This window comes from Lissotriton vulgaris, chromosome 12 (genome assembly GCF_964263255.1).
Source record: "Lissotriton vulgaris chromosome 12, aLisVul1.2, whole genome shotgun sequence".
In the NCBI taxonomy this organism is placed as follows: domain Eukaryota; kingdom Metazoa; phylum Chordata; class Amphibia; order Caudata; family Salamandridae; genus Lissotriton; species Lissotriton vulgaris.
The window spans coordinates 755,290,427-755,318,117 of NC_141700.1; the positions used below are offsets into that span (position 1 = coordinate 755,290,427).

General features: G+C 46.6%; 1 protein-coding gene across 1 annotated transcript in view; it reads left to right on the top strand.

The window, feature by feature from the left end:
- The window catches only part of LOC147678597 (uncharacterized), a 100,416-nt gene that overhangs the window by 19,238 nt on the left and 53,487 nt on the right, over positions 1 to 27,691 (top strand). The window contains exons 4-9 of the mRNA XM_086945708.1: positions 13,523 to 13,600; positions 14,543 to 14,704; positions 15,236 to 15,332; positions 19,066 to 19,289; positions 20,123 to 20,276; positions 26,842 to 27,050. Coding sequence (XP_086801834.1) covers positions 13,523 to 13,600; positions 14,543 to 14,704; positions 15,236 to 15,332; positions 19,066 to 19,289; positions 20,123 to 20,276; positions 26,842 to 27,050 — 924 coding nt within the window. The remainder of the gene's footprint in view (positions 1 to 13,522; positions 13,601 to 14,542; positions 14,705 to 15,235; positions 15,333 to 19,065; positions 19,290 to 20,122; positions 20,277 to 26,841; positions 27,051 to 27,691) is intronic.

A 27,691-nucleotide genomic window follows, 5' to 3' on the forward strand; every position in this document is an offset into this window, starting at 1 on the left:
GCACAGGGCTCCCCAACTTTTCTCTCCCCTGACCATGTTCATTTCTCCTCGGTGTCACTTCTTCCTTTGGTGATGTCTCCCTCACACTCGGCTCAACTGGTTCTTCACACTCTATGCACGCATCTCCTCCTTGGCCTTCGCCGTCTGACGCTCCTTCTGCTTCTCTCTTGTCTCTGTGCAGAAATGCTGTTCCCTTTTTCCTCCGGCCACTGCACAATCTTATTTATCTTCGCCATGCGATCCTGGGACCACACTTTCCCATCGCGGAGGTGCTGCTCTGTTGTTCACTTCCTCCACTTGTAGGGGTGGGCTGTACTTGCGTTCTCCCATCTTCCTCAGTACTGCCTGTTTAACTCTCACCCACTCCCCTTTTTCCAAAATAGAGTCCTTTACTCTCCTTCTCTGGTTGTAGTGGTCCGTGTACTCTTTCTGGGCCTTCTCTAAATTGTGCTGGACCACGGCAGGTGACCACTTGCTGCTTGTCTTTTTTTTTTTTTTTCTCCATACCACATTGTCTTTCATGAACGGATGCCTGCCCCTTAAGATCTGGAAGGGACTATACCCTGTTGAGGTGGGGGTGATTCTGTACGCCCACAACATTCTCTGAATTTCTGTCTCCCAGTCTATCCCTTGCATTATGGCCGCCTGAATCTCCCCCATGAGGACTTGATTAAATCTTTCAACTTGCCCATTGTTGTCCGGATGGTACACTGAGGTATGTTTCGACTTGATCCCGTTCCTCTCGGTGTACCGATGCCACTTATCAGATGTAAATTGCGGGCCATTGTCTGTCAATATTTTCCTCTGGATACCTTCCCTTAGGAACACTGCAGTGAGAAATTTGATTACTACTTCCGTGTCCATATCCTCCTGCACATGCACTTCCGGCCATTTGGCATACTTGTCCACCAACACACATGTATTTGGCTGTACCTTGGCCATCCAATATCGGTCCTAGGATGTCAACCGCAATGTCCTCCCAGGGATCACGGGGTTGCTCAAATCTCCCCAACACAGGCCTCAAGGGTTTGAGTACTTTGTCTGACCCCTGGCATTGGTCGCAGTCCCTCACATGTCTCAACTTGGATGTCCATTCCGGGCCACCAGTTCATCTGTTTCACCCTTGACTTGGTCTTTACGATGCCAAGGTGGCCTTCGTGTAGCTGGTTCAGTAGGGCTGGGACTAGCTTCTCTGGAGGCACCACCTTGTCACCACGATACAGGAAGGTTCCTGAGTCACTCATGGATAATTCCTCCCACACCTCAGTTTCCTAGGCACCTCTCCTAACCTTTTTTTTTTTTGTCCGGCCATCCGCTGACGAGGTACCTCTTAACCTCTTCTAAATTCACATCTTCTTCGTATGCGTATTCCCACTCCTGTATACTGATAGCTTTTTCCATGTCGTCCATGACCGCTACTATTTCTTCATTCTCCTCTACGGGTATGGGTGCTTCCTCCATGGCTGAGGCTCTGCTGAGGTAGTCAGCCACTTTGTTGCGTGTCCCCAGGATGTACTCCACATCATACGTGTACTCTAGGAGTTTGAGAGTAGTCTTCGCTATCCGCGGGTGGCTGTGGCATGCCCACTAGAGGTGAGCACCTTAACCAATGGCTTGTGGTCAGTTTGTAAGCGAAACCTTGTGCCCCACAGACTGCCGTAACTTTCCCATGGCCCACACGACAGCCAGCATCTTTCTCAATTACGCCGAACTTCTGTTCAGTGTGCGACAACGCTCTGGACGCAAAGCTGAGAGTTTCAACAGTGTTGTCGCCCCTTTCTTGCACTAGGACCGCCCCTAGGCCCTTTTCACTGGCGTCAGTGGTGAGAATGGCTACTCTTGCTGGGACATGTCCGTGCAAGGGCACCGCTTGGCTAATGTTAATTTTCAGCTCTTCGAACTCTCTCTGAGCCTCGTCTTCCCACTGGAATGATGCCTTGTCCCTTATGAGTTACCTTAACCTGTGCGTTTTCGTGGCAAAATGTTGGACGAATTTGCTGTAGTACTCTGCCATTCCGAGGAATGACCGTACCTTGTCTTTGCTGGTTGGTGCTCTGGCCTCGCAGATTGCTCTCATGTTGTCCTTCTTGGGCGTGATCCCTTGCCCGCTTATCTCGTGCCCCAAGTAGGTGACAGACGTCATGCCAAAGCTACACTTCTCCCATTCCACTGTTAGCCCCTTCTCCTGCAGGACGCCCAGCACCTTGTTCAGCTTGGCGTTGTGGTCTTTGCGGTCCTTCCCCATTATCAGGATGTCATACTGGATGCCAATGACTTTTTTTTAACAGGCGGTGCAGCGGATGCCAGACCGAAGGGGATCCTGCGGAACTGATAACATCCGTATGGGGTGATGAAGGACGTTAGTTTTCTGCTGGACGGGTGTAGGTCAATTTGATGGTATGCTGACGTGAGGTCTACTGTGGAGAACCATTTCACTCCTCTGGTTTCCGCCAACATTTCCTCGATCCTTGGGAGCGGAAACTTCTCCACCAAGCATTTGTTCAATTCGCGCAGTTCCACGCACAGGCGCACCTTGCTGTTGGGTTTCCTGGTGACCACCAAGGGAGCCAACCATTCCAAGCTATCAATCTGTTCAATGATTCCTTGAAACACTCTACTACTTTTAAATGGCGTATAGAAATTCAAATTCGGAATATCTAATTTCTTCCTAATCTTCCGCCAGATAGAGCACGCAGCAATCAATACTTTAAAGCGTGTCCTTTTGTAGTAGCTAGGCTCCCAAATTTCCAACAGTATGCCCTTAGCAGCTTCACCTAGCCCTATCTCATATATAGTGGGTTGATTGGATATAGGTACATGCGCCCTATTGCCACATATCAACACTCCCATAGTTTGTAACATAGCTGCCCAATAATAAATAACTAGACTGGGAACTGCCCAGCCCCCCCGTTCTCGAGGAAGATACATCCACTTAGCTGCTCGTCGTGGTCGTCTATATCCCCACAAAAACCTACTGCAAATCCCCTCTGCCTTAACCAAGCGGTTTTGAGAGAATAACAAAGGAACGGTTCTAAACAAATATAAAAATTTCGGGAGGACTATCATTTTCAGGACACTACAGCGGCCATATAACGATAGATGTAGGTTGTCAAGTCTCTCCAGTTTGGTGTTAACTGCTTCTATCATTGGGAGGATATTTAGTTCTGGAATACTGTCAACTGTAGCACTTATCCGCACCCCTAAGTACAAAGCTTCAGAAACCACTGGGGCATCCGATATAGACATACCGGGAGTCTGAACCACCTGCGTTTTTGAGACATTGAGCTTATAGCCGGACACTGCCCCAAACTGTTTGGCTAATTCCTTCAATGCCAGAAATGCAGATTGGATGTCAGATGTTATCACAACTATGTCGTCAGCATAAGCTAACAGGTTATAAGATGTCCCCAGCCGTAATTGGAACTATAGCCTGATTAGCCAGGATCTTGGAGAGAAACGGATCTATATATAGGGCAAACAACAGGGGTGAACAAGGACACCCCTGCCGTGTGCCCCTAGCGATGGAAAAGAAGCTAGTCTGTTGCCCTGAGATGCGAAGTTGGGCCCTTGGGGAAAGATACATAGCAGAAACTGCATGTATAAATCCATCTGGAAACCCCTTCCATCTAAGTACTGCCCATAAAAACCTCCAGGAGACCCTGTCGAACGCCTTCTCGGCGTCCAACAGGATCAACCCGAGGGGCGATTTTGTAACATGAGCCCAGTCTAACAATGCAATAGAATGCCTGACATGGTCCGCTGTATCTCTGCCTGGAATGAATCCATGCTGATACATGGAGACCAATGGAGTGATCACTTGTGCCAGTCGACAAGCCAGGATTTTGGAGTAAACTTTCGAATCGCCATTGATTAATGATATCGGCCTAAATGATGCCGGGAGCAGCTCTGGTTTCCCTTTTTTCTTGAACAGAACTATAGTTGTATTTTGCCATGATTCCGGCACTATGCCCTTCTGCGCTGCTCTAAGGACCTCAAGAAAAAACTGTTTAATATCATCGATATAAATTTTGTAAAATTCCAATGGGACAGCATCTGGGCCACAGGCCTTACCATTAGCTAAAGATTTAACTGCTAACTCCAATTCTTCCATTTGGATAGGGGATCCCAAAACTTCAGCCTGTTCTTGAGAAATTTTAACTGTCTCCACCATTAAAGAACTCCTCCATAGCCCTCTCTGCAACCAACCCAGGGATATCCTCCCTATCTTCCGTATACAGGGAGGAGTAAAAATCCAGGAAGACTCTATTAACTTCCTCTTGGGTATCATATATTATTCCATGTTGATCCTGGATTTTTACTATCTGACTCTGTATAGTACGCTGTCGGAGTCTCTTGGCTAAGACCCTACCAGAATTCTCCCCAAACTCAAACATCTCTGTACGATATTGTAAGTACTTCAAAGCTAGATCTTTTCCAAATGACTAATACTTGGGCTTTCAAAATTGCTACTTTTTGTTGACTCAGCTGGGTCTCATAACCATTCTTGATATTCAAAGTTAGTTGAATCTCTGCCTCTCTTAACTCCTCGACACGCCTACGCATCTGCTCTTGCTCCGACTTCCATCTATATGAGGTGAAGCTTTTAGTCTCCCCCCGCAGTCCAGCCTTCAGTGTGTCCCATACTATTTGATCAGATGCCGACCCAATATTTATCTCTAGGAACTGTGCTATCCACTTTTTAATATGGCCCGATATTCGTCATCATAAAACAGCTTTCTTTCGAACGTCCACTCCCTAGGTGGTTTCCTATTTCGAGGCCATCCGCATTCTGCTATTAAGGGGTTATGATCTGATATGAGTCGTGGGAAACAGGAAATAGTAGAAGCAATTGCCATCTGCTCTGAGAGAAAAACATAATCTAACCTAACATTTTTGTTATGGGGAATGGAGTGATATGTGAACCAATCTTGCCCCCTATTATGTAAGTGCCATAAGTCAACCAAGCCATGCTCCTGGAGAAAGGACTGAAGCGCTTTGAACACTTTTGGCTCTCTACCCACATATTTTGAATCTATAGCTAAATCGAAGTCACTTGGAGCATTAATGTTCATATCCCCACATACTAAAAGTGGAGTAGGCCAAGCTGCCAATTCCACATCCAGCTGTTGCACCACCTCCGGATCATCTAAGTTCGACCCATATACATTGCAAATAGTTAACAGTTTACCAGATATACAGACTTCAGCTATGGTCCACCTACCCATTCTGTCCCCCAATGTTCTTTTACAGGAACCTAATCCCTGTTTCATAAATATAGCGACCCCCTCTAATCATAGAAGTTTGTTTGGAGCAAATAAGGAGCTCATAGCCAGCCAATCAAAGAAGATCCCGCTTCCCCCATGGTACATGCGTTTCCTGTATACAAAGGATATCTGTCCGCATCAAATGAACAATTTTAGCAAAGAGAGCTCGCTTTTTCTTATCATTAAGGCCGCATATATTCCATGTACAAACAACCAATTTATCCTGCCCCATCAGAATAAGAAAAAATCAGAAGCCAGAAAATAATGTGCTTAAACTCAAACTGTAAAACCATTTCTGCAATGCAAACAAACACTCTTTTTGTTTTTTTCCCCCCCACCCCCATTTCTCCCCACCACCCAAAGTGAGGCTTAAGGACCAAGTCCTCAGTGATGTTGAGATGCTATGACCGCGCCCCCCCCCGTCAGCCTCCCTACCTACACCTGTGCCATTCCCTTTCCCCTCTACTTCTTACACCATAATTCCTTCTCTAAAAATTCCCAAATAGTAGTAGGTACCACAAAAAGAAAATAGATTTTTCCAAAGTCAAGAACAAAAGAAAACCCACCACACAGTTATAGGCTATTAACCTTCATAGCCTTCATAACCTGATCATTACAATCAACCTCTATGCCCATCCTAATGTCTTAGTCGTAGAGATGAGAATTCAATGGTACCCTGTTACATCAAAACTAAGCATTTGAATAGCAACATTTAGAAGCAGAGTTCACTGGGAAAAAGATAGGCACTTATAGACAAGTCTAAGAGAAAAGACAAACAAACAAAAAAAAATAAGCGGTGAGCCACTCAGCTGGCAAATCAGGACCACTCAACACAAAAGATTCCCTCTGAGCAAGGTGATCGCTATCTAATATAATATCTATCTTTTAGTATGCTCAGCCATCTCCTTTAAGTAATCACTTGCTGAATTGCACGATGTAAAGAACCTCGCTTTCCCATTTACAATAACCTTTAATTTAGAAGGATTAAGCAGGAAAACCTGTGCTCCTGCTTCTTGAAAAGGAGCAATTAATTTTCGCATTTGCCAACGATCTTTGACAGTCATTGGGCAAAAGTCTGGGCGAACAAAAAACTCACAACCCATAGCGGCTCTTTTCTTCTCCGGCCTTGCTAAATCGTATATGGCCTCACGTAGCAAGTAATTATTCAGGCAAATTAGAATAGCCGCAAGATGGCGGCCGCAACTGTGGCCGTGTGAGGTGCTAGTCCTGTGCTCCCGTTCAGCTTTCCTACCTGAGGTGTCCACACGCTGGTTTTTCTTCTGGCTACATCGGATTCTAGGCGCTTCCGTACCCTGTGCTCCACGGTGTGAGAGGCTGCTATTTTACGCTCCTAGAAGAGGTCCTGAGTCGTTATTGCCCGGAGGTGAAGGGAGGTGATCAGGTCACGGCTCCTGTACTGAACCGGCATTCCGAGAAGGGACCGGACCACTACACCCTTACATGACTGCTCTCTGTCGGCTGATGGAGAAAACATTTTCCGCACTTGGTATTTCTGCAGCTCTGAATTTTAAGACGCTCTGGTAACAAAGTATCGAGGAGTTGTATTAACTTTCAGCTGTTTGAACTTTTAAATGCCGTGAAGCTGCCTGAAGTTACTTGGAGTCAACTTGAGCCCCGACGGACTAATCTCGATTGGTTGCACCTGGGGAGAAAAAAAGCTTGTGCTTCGGGATTCTGAGGTTGTGCACTGACGACGTGAGTTTGTAGTTGACAGAGCGATATCTCTCTGAGTGCGAGGGGCTGATGCTATCACAGGGCGGTGTGTACTAATACCGTCCACGCTCATCTTTGGCGTTCAGCGCTGTAGTGCCCGGAGGTGAAGGAGGTGATCAGGTCACGGCTACTGAACTGACCCACAGTGTGCTCCTGCAGCGCCCGACATAGATGCCACAGACGACCCATAGCGGATCTTGTAACGGCACCTTTTGCAAGCTGTGGCAGACGAGAACGGGAGGAAGAAATGTAAGAGCCCTGTCTCTCATAATACTTTACTTTTCTACTTCGTCGGTATTGAAGCTCCACGTTTTCTTTTTTTCGATTCTGAGATCGAGACTTGTGTTGTTGCTCACCCTCTTTAAAACTCCGTATACTTTCCTGAAGTGCCTGCCTGACTACAGATTGTACTGGACTGGCGAGGGGAAAAAAGGACAAAATACCGCTTTACAACAGACGACGACGAGCCTGCTAAAAACAATTAAGCCAGCCTGGTGCATTCTGGGACTAGTGGTTTTTTCAAACTTAAAGCGTTTCATTATCTAAATACAGTACTGTGGATAGGTGTTGCATAAGGGAGTGGTATAACAGAGACTTGGTAACAAGCTTTAAGGAACAACACTTTGCTTTGAGTTAACATTTAGACTATTAGCCTATGAGATGGCGCCAAAGGGTAGGGGCTCTGCCAGGAACAAGGGAGTGGCAGCAGTTGAAATGCCAGTTGGCGCATTAGCGTCTGGAGAGCTGAATCCAGTTCCTACAAGTGCTACTAGCATCGACCCTAAGGCTAAGGGGAGTGTTACAAAGATTAAGACTGGAGGAGCTATCAGTAAGCAAGTGGAGAGTACAGCGTCTGAAGATACGGTGTTAACCACAAGCAACCAATCATTGGCGATACAGGGTGCCCTAGGAGACATCCAAAGTCAATATCGCGACTCAGCGGTACACCAGCCTTTGGCCCAAGAGACACCTTTCAAGCAGAAGACGGTTGCAGCTATATTTGATAAAAAGCGAACTGTGAAGACCAAAGAGACTACAGTGGTTGTAGCAACGCCACCGAACAAAACAAACGATCCTCTGCAGAAAGAATCAGAAACAATGCTAGATTCAGCTTACATAACTGTCGAAATGGAATCTGATGGAAAATTTTATTCGATGTCAGATTTAACGAACTTGTCAGATAAGGAGCATGAGTTAGATAGCTCCAGTAATCTGGGGGACTGGGGGGGATTTACCAGATGATTTTGAAGGAGATGAGCTTGACCGGTCCGCCTTACCGACTACTGTGAAGAAAATATCTGACTCTACTGAGGGAGTGCAGCAGGATCAAATCCAGCAGGTTACGCAGTTGAACCTGGAGGAGGAGCTGGAAGAGGGCTCAATCACCCTCGGCCTAATCTATAAGACTATCATGGCTCATCGAACTGAGACAAAAGCGGAAGGTTTACGCACACAAGGAGCAGTAAGTAAATTACAGAACACCGTGAGACGGCTGGTTAAAACTTGTGCTGAAGTAACCACGAGGGTGGTTGAAGTTGAAGTGAGAGTCTCATCGGTCGAAGATACACTAGCGAAGCAACAGAGGGTCGTGGAGTCTCTACAAAGATCTGAGTCCGACGTCGAATGGAAGCTCACAGACCTTGAGAATCGGGCACGCCGTAACAACTTGCGGGTGCTAGGAATTGAAGAATCGAAGGAGGGCGCAGACCCACGCAAATTTGTTGTACAGCTATTCAAGCAAGCTTTCCCCGAACTAACTGCCTGGAACTGGGATGTTGAAATAATCCGTGCTCATAGATTCCCTTTTGTGTTGAGAAATCGGGGGAAGGAAGGTCAAAGTCGTCAGTAGCACTAGCTCTTCAATTCACAACACTCCTGTCCTCTTCATCTGACTCCTCGTCGGCTCCATCTTCCTGCTGCTGGTGCGCTATGTACTTCACCACTGATTTCTTCTCCTTCCTCCGACACTTTCTCGTAGTGGCCTACCTGGCCACAGAACATGCACTTTGCTCGAAGCAGGGCAGCGTTTGTCTTGTGCTGCATGATTCGCACTCTCACATCTATAGCACATGGGCTTGGGGTGCGAGGACTGTTTCCCTGCTTGTCCGAGTCTTCCCACCCATTTGCTGGCTCCTCTGCTGTCTCCAGGCGCCATCTTGTGTCTTCCTGATGGTTCCGCGTCATCAACTTTGTTGACCATGATTCTTTGCGCACTCTTTTTTTTTTTTTTGCGGCTTCGGCACATCGCTTAAAGTTCAGCTTTCTTCACCATCGCGATTATTTCTTTTAGCGTTGCCTCACGGTGAGCCCACAGCTTGTCTTGTACATTCCGGTTAGTGGTGTGCATCACTATCTGGTCTTTGATGAAGTCCTCCTCCAGTGCCCCGTACTTGCACGTGACTGCTAGTCTCCTCAGGGCTGCTACATAGTCGCCGACCGATTCTCCCTCTCCTTATTCCTTTGCTGAAAGTTGAACCTATCAATGGAAACGCATACCGCCGGGCGGTGGTGTGTGTTTAGGGCTTGTTTGAATACATCTGCATCGGCTGCTTGTGGAGGTGTCGTCGCTATGTTTGTGAACACCCTTATGCCTTCTGGGCCCAGGTTGTGCAGTAGTAGTAAATTTCTTTATTTGGCATTTCATATTACAAATCCATAAAAGCATTTTTATACACGTTGTACCATAAAATCAGAATACAGCAAATTTACAATTAAAACATTTTTCCAGTGCAAATTTGAGATGTTGCTTAAAAGATCAAATCTTTTTCATTTGATTCTGTTCATTTTGTTTAAAGCAATTTTTCTCACAGATTATTTCTATGTTTAAAACTACATTTTAAAAAGTTAACCATGTGGTAGCAGGTAATTTCAGAGTCCAAAAATTGAAGGCGCAGCATGGCAGGGCGACACTGTCTTAGGTCCCATGATTTCAGCAGTGGTACCAGCCAGATTTTGCGATGAGCATGGTAATATTTACATAACAATACTGTATGTATGGTGGTCTGTACAGATGTATCATCGCAAGGACAGTGGCCTAACGTTTGTTTCCAAGTGTTTCTCGTTGGGAAGGCTACTAACCGATGGAACAGATTTAATCTAAATCTGGTTAGCAGAAAACTATCAAAGATGCCAATTTCCAGCGTTGGGTAAGGCTGAATAGGGACAGAATGAACCATAATTGCGTGGTGAACGGAGGATTTCCCTATTTCACTTGCGAGTCTTATTCCATCTAAGTGGTTCAGGGCCATTTCTTTAACTCCTTCTTAGATATTTCAATGATCTTTTCTGGTGTTATGTAATCCTCTAGGCCTAGATCTGTAAAGAAGTTTCTAATATAGGCAAGCCATTTTATATCTCCTGAATGATCTAGTGCCATAGAGTCCACCATAATTCCTCTAGTTAGCATGCTTTTTTCTGAGGTCCAGATACGCCTCCATAATAGAGGTTGGATTTTAGCCAGATCCTCAATGTAAGGTATGCCTAATTCAATATGGGATGCGTATATAGAAATTCCCCTCTGTGCAACTAGAAGAAGTCTTAGAAATGAGTTTTCTGCCACCTGTAAAGCACTGACATCGACATGCCCCCAAACCCCAGCCCCATACAGAGCTACTGCTCTGCATTTTGCATTATAAATATTCAGCATTTCCACAGGGGATCGTTTACCTAGTTTTTGTGAAAAAGCCATTAATGTGGCTATTGCACGCTTAAGGGAATGTTTTCTAGCCTCAACTGGCGCTTTCCAATTTAATTTATCGTCTATTGTAATCCCTAGGTAGGGGTACTGGGCCGTCAATTCAAGATTTTGGTTGTTAAGGGATATGTTTCTAAACCCTTTTTTCCCTTTGCCTGCCACCATTACAAAGGTCTTCTTGATATTGATATGGAGGTCAAGGCTACCCATAAACTGCATACCTAGATAACGCTTTTTGAAGCTCTCGTGGAGTACGGGCCAAGATGACAGCATCGTCCGCATAAAGCAGAGCTATTACCCGTGGGTCTCTGTTTTCTTTGTTCAGGGCCAATTTAAGCTTAGTGTGTGCCGAGGTACAACTGTGGTCAAACCAGCCTCTTTTAGAGTTTCTACCTTTGATGTTTTTGTCAAAAGGCCCTTAATGACAGCTAGGATTTTTCGGAAGTTAATTATAACTTCCTCCTGTCAGAGTTCAGTCAAGGCATTTTATAATGTAAGGGTATGCTGCTTTAATCACTTTCTTGGTGATTTGTCCAGGGTCTATTTTCCCCCATTTTAGGCTATACCCGTTTACCTGTGCCAATTGCAAATTATTCTGGTTCAAAGCTTGGGCTATAGTCGTCTCAAGAGATTGTTGATATAGTAAGTTGAGCTCTATCCTTATGGCAAGGTGGTCACTTAATGTGTTTGCTAGAGTCAACATGTTTGATCTTGTTTGATAACCCATCTGATGTGAGGACATAATCAACAGTGGTCTGGTAGCCTCTCCCTATATAGGTCGACTCTGGGTTTCTTGTTTTTGGGTTTAATTTGTTGACTATTATAAGTCCCAAGTCAGACATAAGGTCGTTCATGGCTATGCCTGATTTAGTATGGCAAAAGTGAATAGGGGGAATGTTCTGATCCTTAATCATTTCAATACAGTTTTTATTTAAGCAAGGGTGCAGATTAAAGTCCCCTACCCATAAGAAGACGGCACCTTTCCCTCCTTTCGTCTAAGATAAGAGTTTTTCGTTTAGGTTTAAAATTAGTCCCCTAAATTCTCCTTCCTCCAGGTTATTATACAAATTAATGAGTACAATAGTCTCATTTTTTGGTAGGGAGAAGGAAAGAAGCAGAAAATTAGTGTCCAATTCAAGAGTAGTTATTTTTATTTGGACTGTATTCGCTATATAAATTGTTAATCCCCCCCTTTGCTCTGCCCATGTTCCCAGCTACAGCTGGAGAAAAACGTCCTGAAACCCAAGAGATGGAGTTCCATTAATGACCAAGTCTCTTGGAGACACACTATTTGGTGCTTGTCTAGGAAACTTATGGCGGTACAGTCCTCAATCTTGTGGCGGAGACCGGCAATGTTCCAAGACACGACGCTTAGAGTTTGGGGGTCTCTGGTTGGGAGCTTAGTTATTTGTAATCCACTATTGCCCTCTAATTCCCTTTTTTTGGGGCTGAGGTTTTTAGGTTGTGCAGTAGTATTAGTTTCCTTCTTGCGGGGGTGAATTGGTCATTGGTTTCATCCTCAAGGGCTTCTAGATGGTTCTTGTAGTATTCCCTCCAGTCTTCCCACTTCATCTGGGGCTCACCTGGTTTGGGTAAAAACGGGATCGGCGCCGTGAGTGAGGACGCCTGGTTACTCATTCTGGCTTGTCTCTCTGGCTCGCCTTCCTGATTCCTGGGGCTGCCGGGTGCGCTGTTCCCTCCCCGATTCCTGGGGCTGCCTGGTGTTAGCACTCCCTGCGTGCGACGTGTTGGGGCTGGGTTCTCCTCTTACCCCTTCCGCGCGGTCACCTTTTTCCTCCAGGGCCCTGGTGGGGACGCTTGCGTGCTCCTACCGTGCTCCTGTGCAGGTCGCAGTCTCTTGACTCCTGGGCACGCAGTGCGCTTGTGCAGGTCTCTGCGCCTCTGCCACGCTCTTCCCGTAGGTCTTGCGGCGATTTTGCACCTTTCTCCTTCCTCTGCATGTGGGTGATTTCGATTGGTGTCCTGGGTCTTTCCTTCTCTCTCCACTGCTCCTGGTGGTGTAGGAGACTTTTACTTTGTCTTCCTGTGCACGTGTGGGGATCCCACTCGTGGCCACTGTGGAGTGTCAGGTTTCCCCCCTCTCTCCCCCCCCCCCTCCCTCAAAGATCACTCAATGCAGCAGGTATAGGTTGCAGACTCTATTTATTAATTAGATAAACTCTGGGGAAGAGCGCCGGGTGTCTTGCTAGGATCGCGCTCCAGCAAGCTCTGGGCAGCGCGAACCGCCGTTTGCAGTCCTCACGCTCTTTGCCGGATGCGTGTTACGTCACACACGCCTTCGCGCCGGCTAGAGCGCTAACCCCACATATAGTGGACTTTATTTCCTTTCTCTAACCTGGCGCGCTAGATTACTGTGGCTTGATGGACTATTAGGTTCAGAACAAGGAGCTAATTCAGGGTTTTCTAATCTCGTTTCCTTTGATGGAATCCAAGGGAACCCTTGCTCCAGGTCTGACGCGCTTATCACAATCTGGTGTCAGTATTTGACTTGTGTAAAAACGATACATTCGGGTATAAACACTGCATAGTTTTACAGGAATCGGCTACTTTAGGTTTCCTTATATTACAGCGAAATGACCACTTTTGAGGCAAAACCTACTTTTTATTACCAGAAATTGGGCAGTTTTCTTGAACCGAGAAACTGTGCTGGGAGATTTTGAGAAGTGCAAAAAGGCTTTTAATATTTTTAAATACATTTTCTTGGCATTGGAATGGACTCCCAACAGAACAGTTGGACAGGAGCGACTCCAGGTAAAGATGGCTGCTGGTAGTTCACAAGTTTAAACCGGATGTGTTCTTTCTTCTCCAGGTGTCGGTGACTCGAATCGTGCCGCAAGCATTTGACTTGAAGGATTTGCTGCTGGGCAGCCAGAGCTCCTGGCCTGTGGTAGGTGAAGGGGGGGGGGGGATGCTGGGTAAGATCTGGTTTTCACATGTGTTAATAGGTATATAAACTTGATATATTGCCTTCATATTCACCTTCGTGAAGTGCCTTTGCCCCTAATAAGAAGGTAAGATCGATCTTTCCGCACCGGTGTCTGCGATTTAGCTTTTTGCATCTGTTCAAATGCAAGCCGTGCTCCCAAAATCGGTTTCACGGTTTTGCTCTGTTCCAGACTTCCTGGACTACAACATCAAGGTGGTCGGTAGCCAGCAATCCCCAAAATCCATCATGCACTCCTCTAGCAATTCCATTTGCAGAATGATGGGACCCTAAAGTTATTCCAAAATCCCAATATGGAGGTTGGGGATTTTAAAACTAAAATCAACTCTATATGGTCCTTTCCATTGTCTTGGCTATGGGGGGAGGGGGAGGGGGTGTTCTTGGCTGCACTCATCCCAATGGAGTAGGAGATCTACTTGATTATATTGGGCTTGCTTGAGCTGCACTTAGGCTTCCTGGATGGGGCGGTACCTTAGGTTGCCTGCAGATTGATTGGAGGAGGGGCAGAGGGAAGCTTGTGAGCCTCCAATCCCATTGGAGGGGCTGGAATTTCTAGAGCTATCCCAATCCCATTGGAGGAGAGTTCTTGGCTAACTCGACCATGTTTTCTAACTTGGCCTATTTGTTGGCGAGGACACCACTACTTGGAACAGAATCTATAGTCTGTTCTCACTTTTCCAGAAGGTTTGTGTGCACCTCAACTGTACCATCCGTACCCCAGCGTGTATTTTGTTTAGAATATTTGGCAAGACTTATTAAGTTTGCTGGAAAATAATTTGTAGTCATTCATTTAGTAATCCCCCTGCCACAACATTTACTGATCGCAGCCCAAAACCAAGGTGATCCACTTCAAAACTGACTTTAACATCTTTCTCCCTCCGGCAGGTGCTCACCCAAGACTGGTACATTGACTTTCAGTTCCGGAATGGGACCGTGCTCACTGTCAACTCTACAGCTGCTGCCAAGATGGGCTATGAAGTGAGGACCACCACAACCAGGGTGATGCTGAGGTCCCCCTACAGCACGCCGCAGTCTCAGATCATGTTGGTAAGGTGTCCGCGTACTCTACTCTTTGGTGGTGGCTGAGTGGCGGGGCTCCCTGGAGCTGTGTGGCTAGCAGAAGAGAAGCTGGGGCTGCCTGTGATCATAATGTTTTTTGAGTCTTGTTTTGGGTAATTTGTGGGCGTAAACAAGGCCTTAGTATAATGTAGTTTAAAATACTCCCTGATGCTTAGAATGTTGCAAAATGTGCACTTAAATTGGTTGGTTAGGTTCAGAATGTTTTTGTTTTGGATAGTGCAAACTCTACCCCAAGGCACCGGAGCACCAGTTGCGTTATAGACATTTTTTGGGCACGGGAGATTAAGTGATTTGCCCAGAATCCCAGGATGTTGCGCATGCCTGCTGAGGCTTGAGCCTGGCTCCCCAGCTTTGAGGTTGACTGCTCTAGCTGTTGGGCGACCTCCTCGCCCCCGTATAACTGGCCAATAGTTATCCAGTCAAATGTTCCTACATGCAGGTTTAAGGGGCCTTGGTTCCTGAAGCTGAAGGCTGTGTGACCCATCTCTTCTGTTGCAGGTTCAAGAGCTCCCTCTGGAAGTGACCATCTCCACCATGTCTTACAAGCAGCCCTGGGTGATTCTCATAGTGGACACCACAACGGCTTGTCCAGTCGGTAAGTTTAATATCAATCCATAACAAGAGTATCCTTTCAAATGGGTTTATCAGCGAGCTGTCCATTGTTTCCCTCTTAGAAGATATATAATTTTTTCTTCCTTCAACTTTCAGAACAGTGGTTCAACTTTTTGCCTTGACTATGGCAATACGCAGTCCGGGAAATCTGGATTATTTTATGCAGCATCTTCAGGTAGTCTCAGCCAGACTGGCTTTGAGTCTTCCTTGTACCACCTCTGCTTCCTCCTCCCGGACATCTGCGCTTGCTTCCTGGTCAGAGGTCCATTTTAAAATCCATTGCGTGCTCCAAAGCGCTTTATTTGGACCCGTACCTAAAGATTTTATTGAAGGGCGCTTTTTTTTAAATGAAAACAGATTTCGGTACAGTCTTGCAAATTTACGTTTTTAGGTGAATGTTGGAAATTGCGATTTCCGGTTGGCTAAGGCTTGCGCCAAAGCCAGGCAGAAACCACCACTCAAGTCAGGGCAAGGAAGTCACCCGCCAAAGATAACCCCTGCTCACCCCCTTGGTAGCTTGGCACGAGCAGTCTGGTTTATCCCGGAGGCAAGGTGTAAAGCGTTTGCACGCGCACCCAGCAACAACACCCAAGGCCCACCACAAAGGAAACTCCACACAAGGTTATATATAAAAATAGCCATTGTATTATACCAAACACATTAGATAAACACTCACTTTACAATGTGCCACTGGCAGAATTTACAGGGGGATTATATACATGGGACAGGGCCATATGGACTACTGTCAGGAATAAGCACTTTTAGAACTAGCACTTAGTAGAGATTGCACTTAGAACTTTGTAGGAATAGCACTTAGAGCATAGAATTGTAGCACCAAATAGCAAATGTAGCACACAACCAGTAACCACTGGTAAAAGGTAAGTACCCACAACGCAATCCTAAACACCTCAGGCAAATATCACGCAGGGAACAATGAACTCACTAGCATAATTATACTAGGGCAAACCACCTCCTAAGCATAAAAATACATTTAGAGGGATAGGCATAAAGGCATTGCATAAATCACATTAGGCAGGTAATCACATTGGCCGAAAATCACAGAACTGACCCCAGGCAAACCTCGCCTCTCAGGGGCTTACAGGCCCAATGTCCAGAATGTCTGGGCTGGCTGCGCAGGCAGCCAAAGGAAGATTCACAAGGGCCTCAACAAAGCAGCTGCCCAGTGCTGGGCAGCTGTAGGAACTGAGCCTGGCACCAGCGTGCCTCCTGGCTCTCTTCTGGGGCTTTGAAGGACAATAGGGCCAAAACCATATGGGAGCCTCTTGGGCTCGAGATGCAAAATGGCCATAAATCCCGCTAGAGCCACGTGGGCTCAAGAAATGCTGCCAACTGGGGGAGCGGCCTGCTGCCAGCCGGGGCCGCTTTACCTCCCGAAATGCCCCCTTTCTCGTTGGAGCCTTGTGGGCTCTAGCCAAGAATGCCCCCAGACGTTCAAGTCCCGCTCGGGGGACTTGAAACACAACTATGCCCGGGTGCAGCCCTCAGGGCTCTGAATTAAATATACCCCCGTCATCTGAGTTCCCAATCACCCCCCCTTCCCCCCCGGGGGACTCTGGAACAAAGGAAATGCCCAGCTTTGTTGGAGTCCCGCTCGGGGGACTCTAGATACAACTGTGCCTTCCTCAGGCACTATGAATCACGCCCGGAGCTTCCCCCCCCCCCCTCCCCCCCCACGGCCCATCAACACTCACCGGGCTCAGTTGCCTGGAGGCTCCAACGTCGCGGCCAGCTTTCTTCTGTGTGTGGCGGTGGTGTGGGGCTCTCTGCTTCTGCTGCCGGTCCCACGGGCTCGCCCTCACTCACGGGAGCCCTTGGAAGAGATGCGGACGTCTAGCCGGTGGTGCAGGAGGACTCCCGTCTGCTTCCTACCATTTTCTCCAGCGCTTCCGGGTCAGGTCCCGCCCCACCACAACGAGGGTTGCCGGACTTCCAGGATTTCTTTGTTCTTGGTGGGCCGGCAGTGGTTAATCTGCAACAAAGGAGGGGTAGGCTCCCTCAAATAGTAAAATCCCCCAACCCTTATGAGCAAGTATATGGTAATTTATGCTCATTTGTTTTGAGTGCACTAGTGCGGGCATCGGTGAGCGGGTGGGCCATGGTTATCTGCTAGTGACCTCTGCATTCCTTTGGGCCTGTCTGAGATGGGCATCCCTGCATGGTGGGCTATAGTGGGAGGGCTATGTTGGGTTTCCCGTAGGTGCGGGTGTATCGATGCGTGAGATATGAAGCAGTCTACTAGCGTGTCCAGACCTGGGCTGTATCTAGTTTGCCAGCCCCACGTTTGGTTTTTTCTCTGCAGCATTCTTCCCTCATAACCCCCCATTTCTCCATCTACCTTCTCCGTGTAGTTATTTGGGGGGGCCCTACCAGGGACTTCCAATTTCTCGCTTGGTCATTATCAATGCCAGGTCCTGAAACTTGAGATGGAAGGGCATTCTTATTACTATCTGGCAACGAGTCATTGGGATGATTTGCCTCTGCCTATGGTGTCCTGTGCAATCATATAACTTTGAGTCTTACGGTTGTATCGGTTTCATCACTAGTAGTTACTTGCGGGGTATTTCTTGTGCGATAAAAATGCCCTAACTAGTTGAATATCTAACATTTTAAAATGCGTCTAAAGCAGATTTAACCCCTTCTATGTTTTGACTAGCTCAGCTCGTCATGAGGCACAGTGGAGCTGTGCTCATGACTAGCTGAGCTCGTCATAACTGCCGCGGCACTCCCACACGCGGCTAATTCCCCACGTATGCGGGGGTTCTATTGCATTGGGCAGAGTCGTGAGTCTAGCTCGTCATGAGCACAGCTCCACTGTGCAGCATGCGCAGACTCTTCATGAGTACCTTGGAGCCGCGCGCACCTCCCCCCCCCCCCGGCACCGCGGGGGAATTAGCCCCGCATGGAAGGGGTTAATTGTCCATAAGGGAAAAAACAAAGTAGGAAATGCTTTCGGAGTTCGTCTTTGAGCGCCAAACCACGGCGCTCAGACCAATTGCAATGCTGCTGTAAGGCAGCGTTGTGATTGGTCAGCCTGGGTGCTTCTTGTTTCTCCTCCAAATAGGGGGAGGAAAGGCGGCCGCTGGGAAGGCAAGTAATTTAAATTAAAAATGACCCTCTTCCTTCCCACCAACACTGCCTGGTAGCATCAGCTACTGGAATTCAAACAAATAAAAATGAAGAACTAGCAAAGCAATCCTAGTTGGGGTTTTCTGTGATGATCCTAAAGGATAGGAGTAAGTTCATCCCTAACCCCTTCGAGTTTATGGAAAAACCAAATAAGGCAACTAGTGTTGTAGAGAGGCCTAACATTAAGGGACATAATTTTAAAATTGGGTTGGTATCCTAATGCTCAAGGGTATGAACTGGCGCTGCCCTTCACATCAGAGGCATTGCTTTAGAAGTCTGGTGTTAATTACTGATTTTACTCTACTTGTTTTTTTGGGGAGTGGGGGTTTAGAGTGATAGAAGGCTTTTGCCAACTTTAGTACAGGACACTGTAGCTTTTGTATTGCTTTGAGATTGCTAAACCAATGAGCTACCCTGATAGTTTACTAATAACCTGATATGTCCATCTTCAGAGTTACCACTATACCTCTCGCTATTGCAAATTTGAAAGCATTTTTGGATGACTTGATGCTATAAAAAATATTGGCAATTTTTTTGCAACCTGTATTTCTCATTACTTTCTATTCTAGGTCCTCCATTCTTCACCCCCACTTCGTTGATATGGCTCACGCCAGCCGTTCTCCAACCCATTGTATTGGACCTGAATAATTACAATGATGACGGGCCCACCATGGGAGTAAATGGAAAGCTGATTTCAGCGGGGAAAGTGCAGCAGAATGGGTACCAGTTGTTTAGGAATGCTACTGCTGTGGCAATTACTGTGCCCATCGGTGCCCCCGGTGGCACGTTTAAGGTTAGTAGCTGCTCTTCAAGGGATAGTGGACTTCAAGGGATAATGGACTTCAGGGGAATGTTTTCACTTGGCACGATTTATACCACTTTTAGCACATCTCGACTATTCGACCCGATTGCTCTGTAATCAATCATTACTCGTAGACCCTTTTTTGGCTTTGGTTATATGATACATTGGGGTAAAGGATTCTCCGAAGTGCAGAATCTGTGGAGCAGCTTGGGTTTACTTCATGAGGCTCACCTCTCCATGGCTAGAGAGCTCCTCACCCAGTCCTTGTCCAATAGGTTTGCGCTTTTGCTTGGGTTTATGATTTTGTGCTACTAGTTTGCTCTTTGTCTTCCTACTGGCAGCCAAGCCATGATGCTTGGTCACAAGTTGCGATGTGTGCATCACGACTCATGCATATGTTTGCTTGCATCGTCATGATGCATGGCGGCCTTCTAGGAATGCGATTCCTTTAACAGAAAACCACTTAAAAATTGCAAGACCTGTCTTGGCACACGCATTTTTATTCAGGTGTTAACTAGCAAAGGCAATAGTTCTGCCATTTAAAGCTCAGAAGTGTTCGCTTTGCCAGTGTTAGTAAAGCGTTGGTATGCTCCTCGTTTGCGTTTTTTCTTTTGCCTCCTTTTTGAAAGTTTTTTTCCACTACGCAGGGCTGTATTCGAACACCATTGATTCAACCAAAGTTAGCTGATGCATGAACCTCTGGGACTGCTGGAACCATGATGCCCCTATATTTGTGTACTTCAACTTGTCCATGGTCCATACTTGGTACCCTATGGCCATTCTAGGGGGCTTGGTCCAAGTTTAACTTTTTTTTTTTGTTGCAGAGCGACATTCAGAATAACACGTATGTTACCGCCTACACCATCCACCTGTTACTGGAACGAATCTGGAGCGGATTGAGAAGTGACATCACGAGATACATTGCATATAAATCCATCACTACCCCGTTCCAGCCCCACCCCCTCTTCATTATTGACTGTGAGTTTGGGCTCTGTTCCCTGGTGTGCAGTGGTGTCCTGCCTGGGATGATGTGGGGGGTCTGTGCTCCCTGGTCTGCAGTAGTGTCCTGCCTGGGATAATGTGGGGGTCTGCCAGACACTTGGGGACTTGTCTTGGGTGTTTTGACTTGTCGTGCCTGTCCAGATGCATTTTCCCACTGCACCCCAGATCGTTACCCCTAAATCTGGGAATGTCTGGGGGGGGGGGGTGCTGGGGAGTTTTATCCTAGTCTTCCAATTCCGTCCAATTTATCTTTTTCTCTCCCACCTCCCAGTACTTTTCTTTAAGCTTTTCGTAAATACCTGCTGGTAACAGTACTTTTAATAATTTAATGATGTCAGTGTATGTGTAATCCCCTATGCGAAGAATGTCTTTTAATTCTCAGTGGAACCCCCCCGGGTCTTTATCATACCAGGGCAGCAATTTTTTCATTTCCAGTATTTCTATTTTCGTCAAGGGTGTGTAAACCTACTTGTTGAAGCTCATTCGCTGTATTTCTAACGGGATGTACCTCTCGTAGGGGGTTTTGTCTGTCTATATGGAAAATCTTTCTGTCGTGGTGTGGGGCAGGAATCAAGTGCGTGGTCAGAAAAGTCAAGTACTTATGTCGTTGGTCTAGAATGACATTACTTAATTCGGTACCTAGGCCTCTCCATCTCTCTAGGAGTAGGTCTTCCAATAATTTATACAAGGGACCTGGATCAGAATGTTGACTCTCGTACAATGTGATCAGATGTTGAACCATGTAAATACCAGCTAAACGCTGTTCTTCCAGAGGAAGACTTAAAAATGTTTGCGCTACTACGTCATTATATATATATATATATATATATATATATATATATATATATATATATATTAGAATTACAATCCCATTGAACGGCTGACTGGGCTAGTTCCTGTTCATGCATAGTGTGACGTTCATCGCCCCCTACTCGTCTTTTTAGTGCATTCTCAGTAGCTTGGAATAGGTGTTCGAGAGAATATCTTTCTGGTATGGGAGGGCCATGTTTACTGTAATCTAGGCCTTTGGGCCTGTCAAACTGTCTTGCTCTACCTACGTAATTCATTTTATCCACTTCCTCTGTTTCGGGCTCACCCTCATCTGAGGGTAAGTCGTCCTCTTTCTCGTCTGACTCTTTCCTGTGTGCGTCTGTCTCATTCCTGTGCAAGTTCAGAATTTCTTTTTGAATTTTCCTGTACATGCATTCTATCTTTGACATCGTATCATGTTTACAAGCAGCTATATTATCGCTCCACTCCATCATACCTCTAGTTACTCCTTTATTTGGCTGGTCTTGTTCCCTAATCAGACAATTAATCAAAAAACGTAAAATCATGCGTTGGATCTCCACCTTTCTTTGTTCCATGGCCTCATGAACACTCTCGGGTCCCTCCCCTGTTCTAATAAAATGGTATATTCTGTCTAAATTGTCCTTCATGCCTGGTAATGTGATCAAATAGTCTGCAACGAGTCTTAATCGTACTGAGAATATGAGCATTTGGCCCACGCCTGGTACGGGATCATATATACATTGTGAAATCATTACATTTTGTTTAAGAGGTGTGGCTGTCATTTTTGGCGTTCGTTGTAATGCTAAGTCTTGCAGTGCTCGTAATGGAGGCGGTGTTCGGGGTAATGTGGTGGGCCCACCTCCCATTGCCCCTTGGCTTGAATCGTCTTTCACTGTCATTGTCACTACTGGTGTGGGTTGATCCTGTGATGCGGGCGGAGGGAGAAAAGGATTGTTAGGATTGTTGCCAGGAGGAGAAGGTGGAGGAAAATCTGTATTAACATAATCCGGAGCGGCCTCTTCTAAATAGGAGGAGAGAAAAATGTCCGCTGCTGTCTGTTTATGACTACGCACTTTGTTTGGGATCAGTGGTGGCGGCAAATTACTGGGTACTTCCGGGGTCACTTTAGGTAGTCCTTCAGCGAGGACGGGATACATGCCTTTAATAAGGGCATTTCTTTTTCTATCTACTTGTTCTGCCTTAACCCGTTCACCTTCTTCCATTAGCTCTTTTTCTCTGGCTTTTTCTGCTTCCTCTTTACTTCTCTCTGCTTTGTGGAATTCTTTCTCTGCTCTCCTATGCGCTTCTTTATGCCATAACTCAATGGCCTCTTTCTGGGACTGTCTAGCTTTTCTTTTCCATAGCGCTTCCTCTACTCTCATGATGCAGTCAGCATCCCATGTTCCTGAGGCAGGCCATCTATATTTCTCTTCCAGATCCTTCGTGTAATCTACCCATAAGTCTAAAAACAGTATGGCCTCTAGCCCGTGCTTCTGGTACATAAAATGACCAGGTGTGTCTCTGGGCGGGACGGGGACTGCCTCTTCGAGTATCCCTTTCCTGGTCCCTATCTGTCGTAATTTCGAAAACAGTGGCATGTTGGAACTAACTCGAACGAAAACACAATATACACAAATAGACTGAAAACAACCATTCATACTACGACATTAATACATTTTAAACAGATACATCCTAACTAGTACATAGAAAAAAAACAATCCTGAAAAACAATTTACTTTATGTACTGCAAAACAGTACAACCATACCGGTCTCGTAAAGAGACACGTCTTTACCGCATCCACCTAAATGGACACTTCTTTACCGGGTCTGTACCGGGCTCAAATAAATGAACCCGTCTCTATGCGTTCCCAATAACGGTACTCACCGGGAAGCAAAACTGAAGGCCTCGGAAACTTGATACTGGACTGCTACGGCTGCTTCTGCTGCGCATGCGCCTCTGAACAGGTGGGCCTCGGGATACCTCGGACCTTGCTCTCTCGGCTTGGGCTCTGGTCGGGATGGTCCGCAATCCTCACCGCCTCGTGTGGATGCCTGGTCGCAGTCTCCGTCTCCTCCGTGGGCCTGAGGGAGTAGGCAGGAAGTCCCGCTGTCGTGTACACTTGAAGTCCGTCACGGCTATAGAAGGGGTCAGGGGGCTGGACCTACATCGCCGGCGCGTGGGGAAGGGGACTGGTCCCTATTCGGGCGCCAGATTAATGTGGTAAATAACTGATTACCCTGTCATAATTTCTATACATTAATAAGGATCATGCATATGAGAGGCAGTCCGTGGTGTCCGATTCAGAAGGGCTTTAATACAGGTACTCTAGTAACTGGAGAATCGGGTCCCATCGCCACTAAGGTTCAGGAAGGATCGTCATCTGGATCTTTATTCACAAAACACATTATATATAGGTAAAACATACATTGCATTGGTTAGAGAAGGCGGAGCAAGTGAGAGAAAAGAGCACATGGGCGGTGAAAGATGCGTGTAAGGAGGCGTACACGTGGGTGTTCACTTGATGAGTCATAGGTGTCATAGGTGGGTGGATGCATAGAGGGGGTCTGCATGGTCAGCAGAAACCTTTACCCTACTTGTGCGCGCAAAACTGGTCATGACGTGGAATTGACGTGTAACTGGGGAGAGCTGACTTTAGTGCTAGTAGTGGAGAGTCTGGGATGTCAGAACGACCTGCACCTTTGGCACATCTGATATCTTGTGTTTGGAGGATGTATTGTCTGAAGTAAAGGTTGCTTGAGCAAAGGCTGCTCATCACTAAATGCTAGTGTGTGCATATATTTCTTCGTGCATTGCGTGGGGGCCATAGGCCTTCTATGGAAACGGGTTCTGTAAATCACTTGAATGGAGACAAAGGCTAGGCCCTATCTTCTGCAGGCGGAATATGTTTACCCCTTTCGTTAGTCTGGAATGTGTTTCTGTGGAGCTGAGCAGATAACTGTAGGCAAAATACTGTCTTTGGCAGGCCAGGCTGGGCACCTCTCGGCTAAGCAGGAAGTAAGCGAGAGGTCGGGGATACATAACTATTCTGCAGCTTTCAGAGTATCAGGAGGCTCGGAGCCTGAATTCGGGTCTTGGCTCGGCTGTGCCACAAACGTGTTCATCTCGACTTTTAAACGTGTATCATGTGAATGCATTGGCAACATAGGCCTCAGTGCAGAATTAACGTTTCATTCATGGCGGGCCTGGTAACTGACACGCTAACATTGGACGGAAATGCAGAGCCATTATTATTACAGGCATGAGAAGGGAATTGCATGATGACATGGACATACATGGGGCATAGGTACATACACAGGGTGCGGGTAGGGGACACACTGGCCACGTAAAATTTCTATTTCCTCAAAGCATAGCAATGCTTCTTTCTCCCTCAGCACATGGGTGGGGCCCCGGTGGAGGGGGTGAGCATGCTGCAAGCAGTCATGTTGCCCGGTCTCCAGTGACCAGCTTGAGTGCATCTGGTGTGCTGGTTTAGAATTTGGTGTGTTCCCCCAGGCCTGTCCCTTGTTATGAGTGAGGGTCCTGGACTTGCAGAGGGCACACAAAGCATGCCCCAGTTTCTTTGGTGGTTCACTACATCCTCTGCCATGGGTTTAACACTCGTGTAGTAGCATACGGTTTCGTGAATCATGTACTGTGACGACCTTTTTGTCTGTCCCAGTGGATGCTTACCAATTCTGCTGAGATACAATTATGTCCCATTGCATGCATGTTTGCGTGTATATGTGATGCATATGTTTATGAGTGAACCAGAGTAACTGAGAATAGGCTTCATTTTGGAAACCCCCAGCCTTCATCATGTGCACAAGATGAAGATAATGATGCTACTTCAATAGAAGTGTATCGCTGACCTTCCTGAAGCCAGGAGGAGAACTAGACCCTGAAGTGGGGAACGGAGGCGATGGGTCTCCCTTCAGAAACTAAACCTGGTCCTTCTGCTGCAGGGAGCTGCGGATTAGTCTCCCGGAGACCTGTCCCTTGGTAGATGGAGGGGCGATGAACGCGCCTGCAGGGTCTTATTCAGTTTGTGAAGGGTCTTTCAGGTGGTCACATCTCTCCTAGATCCATGTTCAGTGGCTGATGCAGAAAGCTCACCACTTCGAGCCTCTTGGTACTCCAAGCTGTCGGCGACCCTGCTGTGAGGAGCCGCGCTCTACACAAATGCTGTCTGGAAGACATCCTGGAAAGGACACAAAACTAATTCACTCCAACTGATTCTCCGTGCAGAGAATCCACACCTCCTGTCTGCTTATCTGTCAAAACAAAAAAAGCTGCTGACCCACGTGTACCAGTTTTGAGTTCTGTGATCAAATAAGGGGGTGGCCTGCAGGGTACCCAGAGGAGGGTGTGCAACCTGAGCTGGCATCTTCCTGGCAGCCAGCTTCCCAGAAGTGAAGGGTCATTATCTGGAGTCTGACCTGAAAAAGAGCGGTCTCAGTCCTGAAGCACCTGGAGGCTAACCTGTCAAACAGGGAAGGAAGCGCCAACTCTCTAGTAGCAGTAGCAGTAGCAGTATCAGCAGTAGCAGTAGCAGTAGTAGTAGTGGCTCGCGAGCAGAAGCAGCTAACCCCAGAGCATGGAATTGACCAATCGGAGTGCCTCTGACCTGAAGAACCTGGAGAATAGCACTCATTGCTGAGTTAGTGTGACTAAGCCTTTAATACTTGGCACACAAGCTCTGAACAAGAGGGGGTAGAGTGTCCCATTTCTTGCACCTAAATAGCCAGTGGTGTAGTGGAAGGGGACCTTGATCCCTTGGTACATCCATTCTTGCACTGTTTGGTGATTGTGGAGTTCAGAGCCTGATGCACCCCACACTACCACCCGGAGAAGCCTCTGACTGGCCACTATCCTTGCCACGGAGCCCAGTGCTCAATGGGTTGTACGTAGCTCGGTTTGCAGATCCATACTAGGGCGGACCCTGGGACATGGGCAAATGCCCCAGGGCCTGCAGTTTGCCATGCGACTCCCCAAACATTCATCCCCTCCCGAAATGGCATCCGACAGATGTCCATTCCAGGAATCTATCTGGGGCTGTGCGCTACTGTATGGAGGCTTCACACAATAAAGGGATTCCCCCACCACGAACCACTTACAGCATCTTTTTTTCCGCAAATCCCATTATGCCCATCTTTGTCTCGTTCTTTCAAGCTTTTTTCATCCCTGATTTTTCCAGTTATTGTTTGTCTCTTTCTTTTGCTTGATCTGGGTCAGTCTGCTGATTGAAAAATCCAAAATGGAGTGCTGTGTTCACCACCTGCAGCCAATGGCACACAGTAAGCACTGACTTGCCAGTTCCTTTCATGTAGACCATGTCTATCTGTTTTGGTGGAGTCTGTGGAGCAGGTCTTCATCAGGGCACCTTGTTTGATATCCTGCTCAATAGGCCTTGTGGCGGAAGCTAGTATTGCGCCTCTTATTGACAGGTCCATATAGGGTTCTACTTGGGTCCTCCAGTTTCTCAGGTGCTCCAAATGTTTTCAGGTTAACTATAAATGCAAAGTGCATGCATTGTATGGTATATACCCTGGCCTGCGGAGTAAAGTACCCCAAAATATTGGTACTTGTGGTGAAACAAATCCTGATTTAATGACTTGTAACAAATTATTTTATCATTTGCGTGTGCTGCATTGCTTGCTTCTGGGAATGCTTGCTTGTCTGTTCATGGAACTGATGTGTAGCTTGTACCATTGTTACTGAAGTCCTCTGGTTCCTTTCGGTTTTTTCCAGACACTATTCCGGAATTGCAGTATTTTAACATCAGTTTGGGTAACTTTCCTTCTGATGTATCGGTGTCCACCATCGACATCCATGGCCAACTCTGGACGCTCGATCAGGCCACCGACCGGGGCTTTCAGCTGACCACCGTCAAAAACAGCAATGGGACCAACTCGTTCTTTCTGCTGGTGCCGTTCCCGGATCCGCTGGTGGAGAAGACGGTAGGCGTGTGTTCACTCTTGTATCCTTCAGCGAGTTGGGGGTTTCCAAAGCAGAGGGTGCCTTCAACTGTTAAATGCCACTGGAATCAGCACTTTTCAATCCTCCTTGCCAATGCCCTCATTTTACCCTCCCACTTGATGCCCTGCCTCCTTTCACCTTCCACCAATGGACATGGCCAGCTAATACAGCAGCGGGTTTATGGCCTGTATTTTTTTATTTTTTTTGTCATGGTTTTGTGCCAAGCATGCCTGAAACTCCATTTAAAAAAAATTTGATTTGGTAAAACAAAATTTGATTTGGTAAAACCCCATAAACACTATTTCATTTAAATATATTACAACTGCAAGTTCCTTAACTTTTGACCGAATTCTCTAATTTAGTAAATTAAAACACTTAAACCATCTAAAATCCATCAGTACATGGTTCAGCAACAAGTGTCAACAATTAGGCAAAACTTTAAAAATCAGGTTATAAAGTGATTTGTGCATCGAGCTAGGGAAGGACCTATCTAATCTTAAAGAAGCCTGGGTGTAAAACCTATAACCCTTGGTCAGCTCAACTAACTCGCACCCGTAAATAATAAAAAAAAACTCAAATACAAAAATGTAGATTTTTCCGCAAAACCGGTTTGTGCACTGCA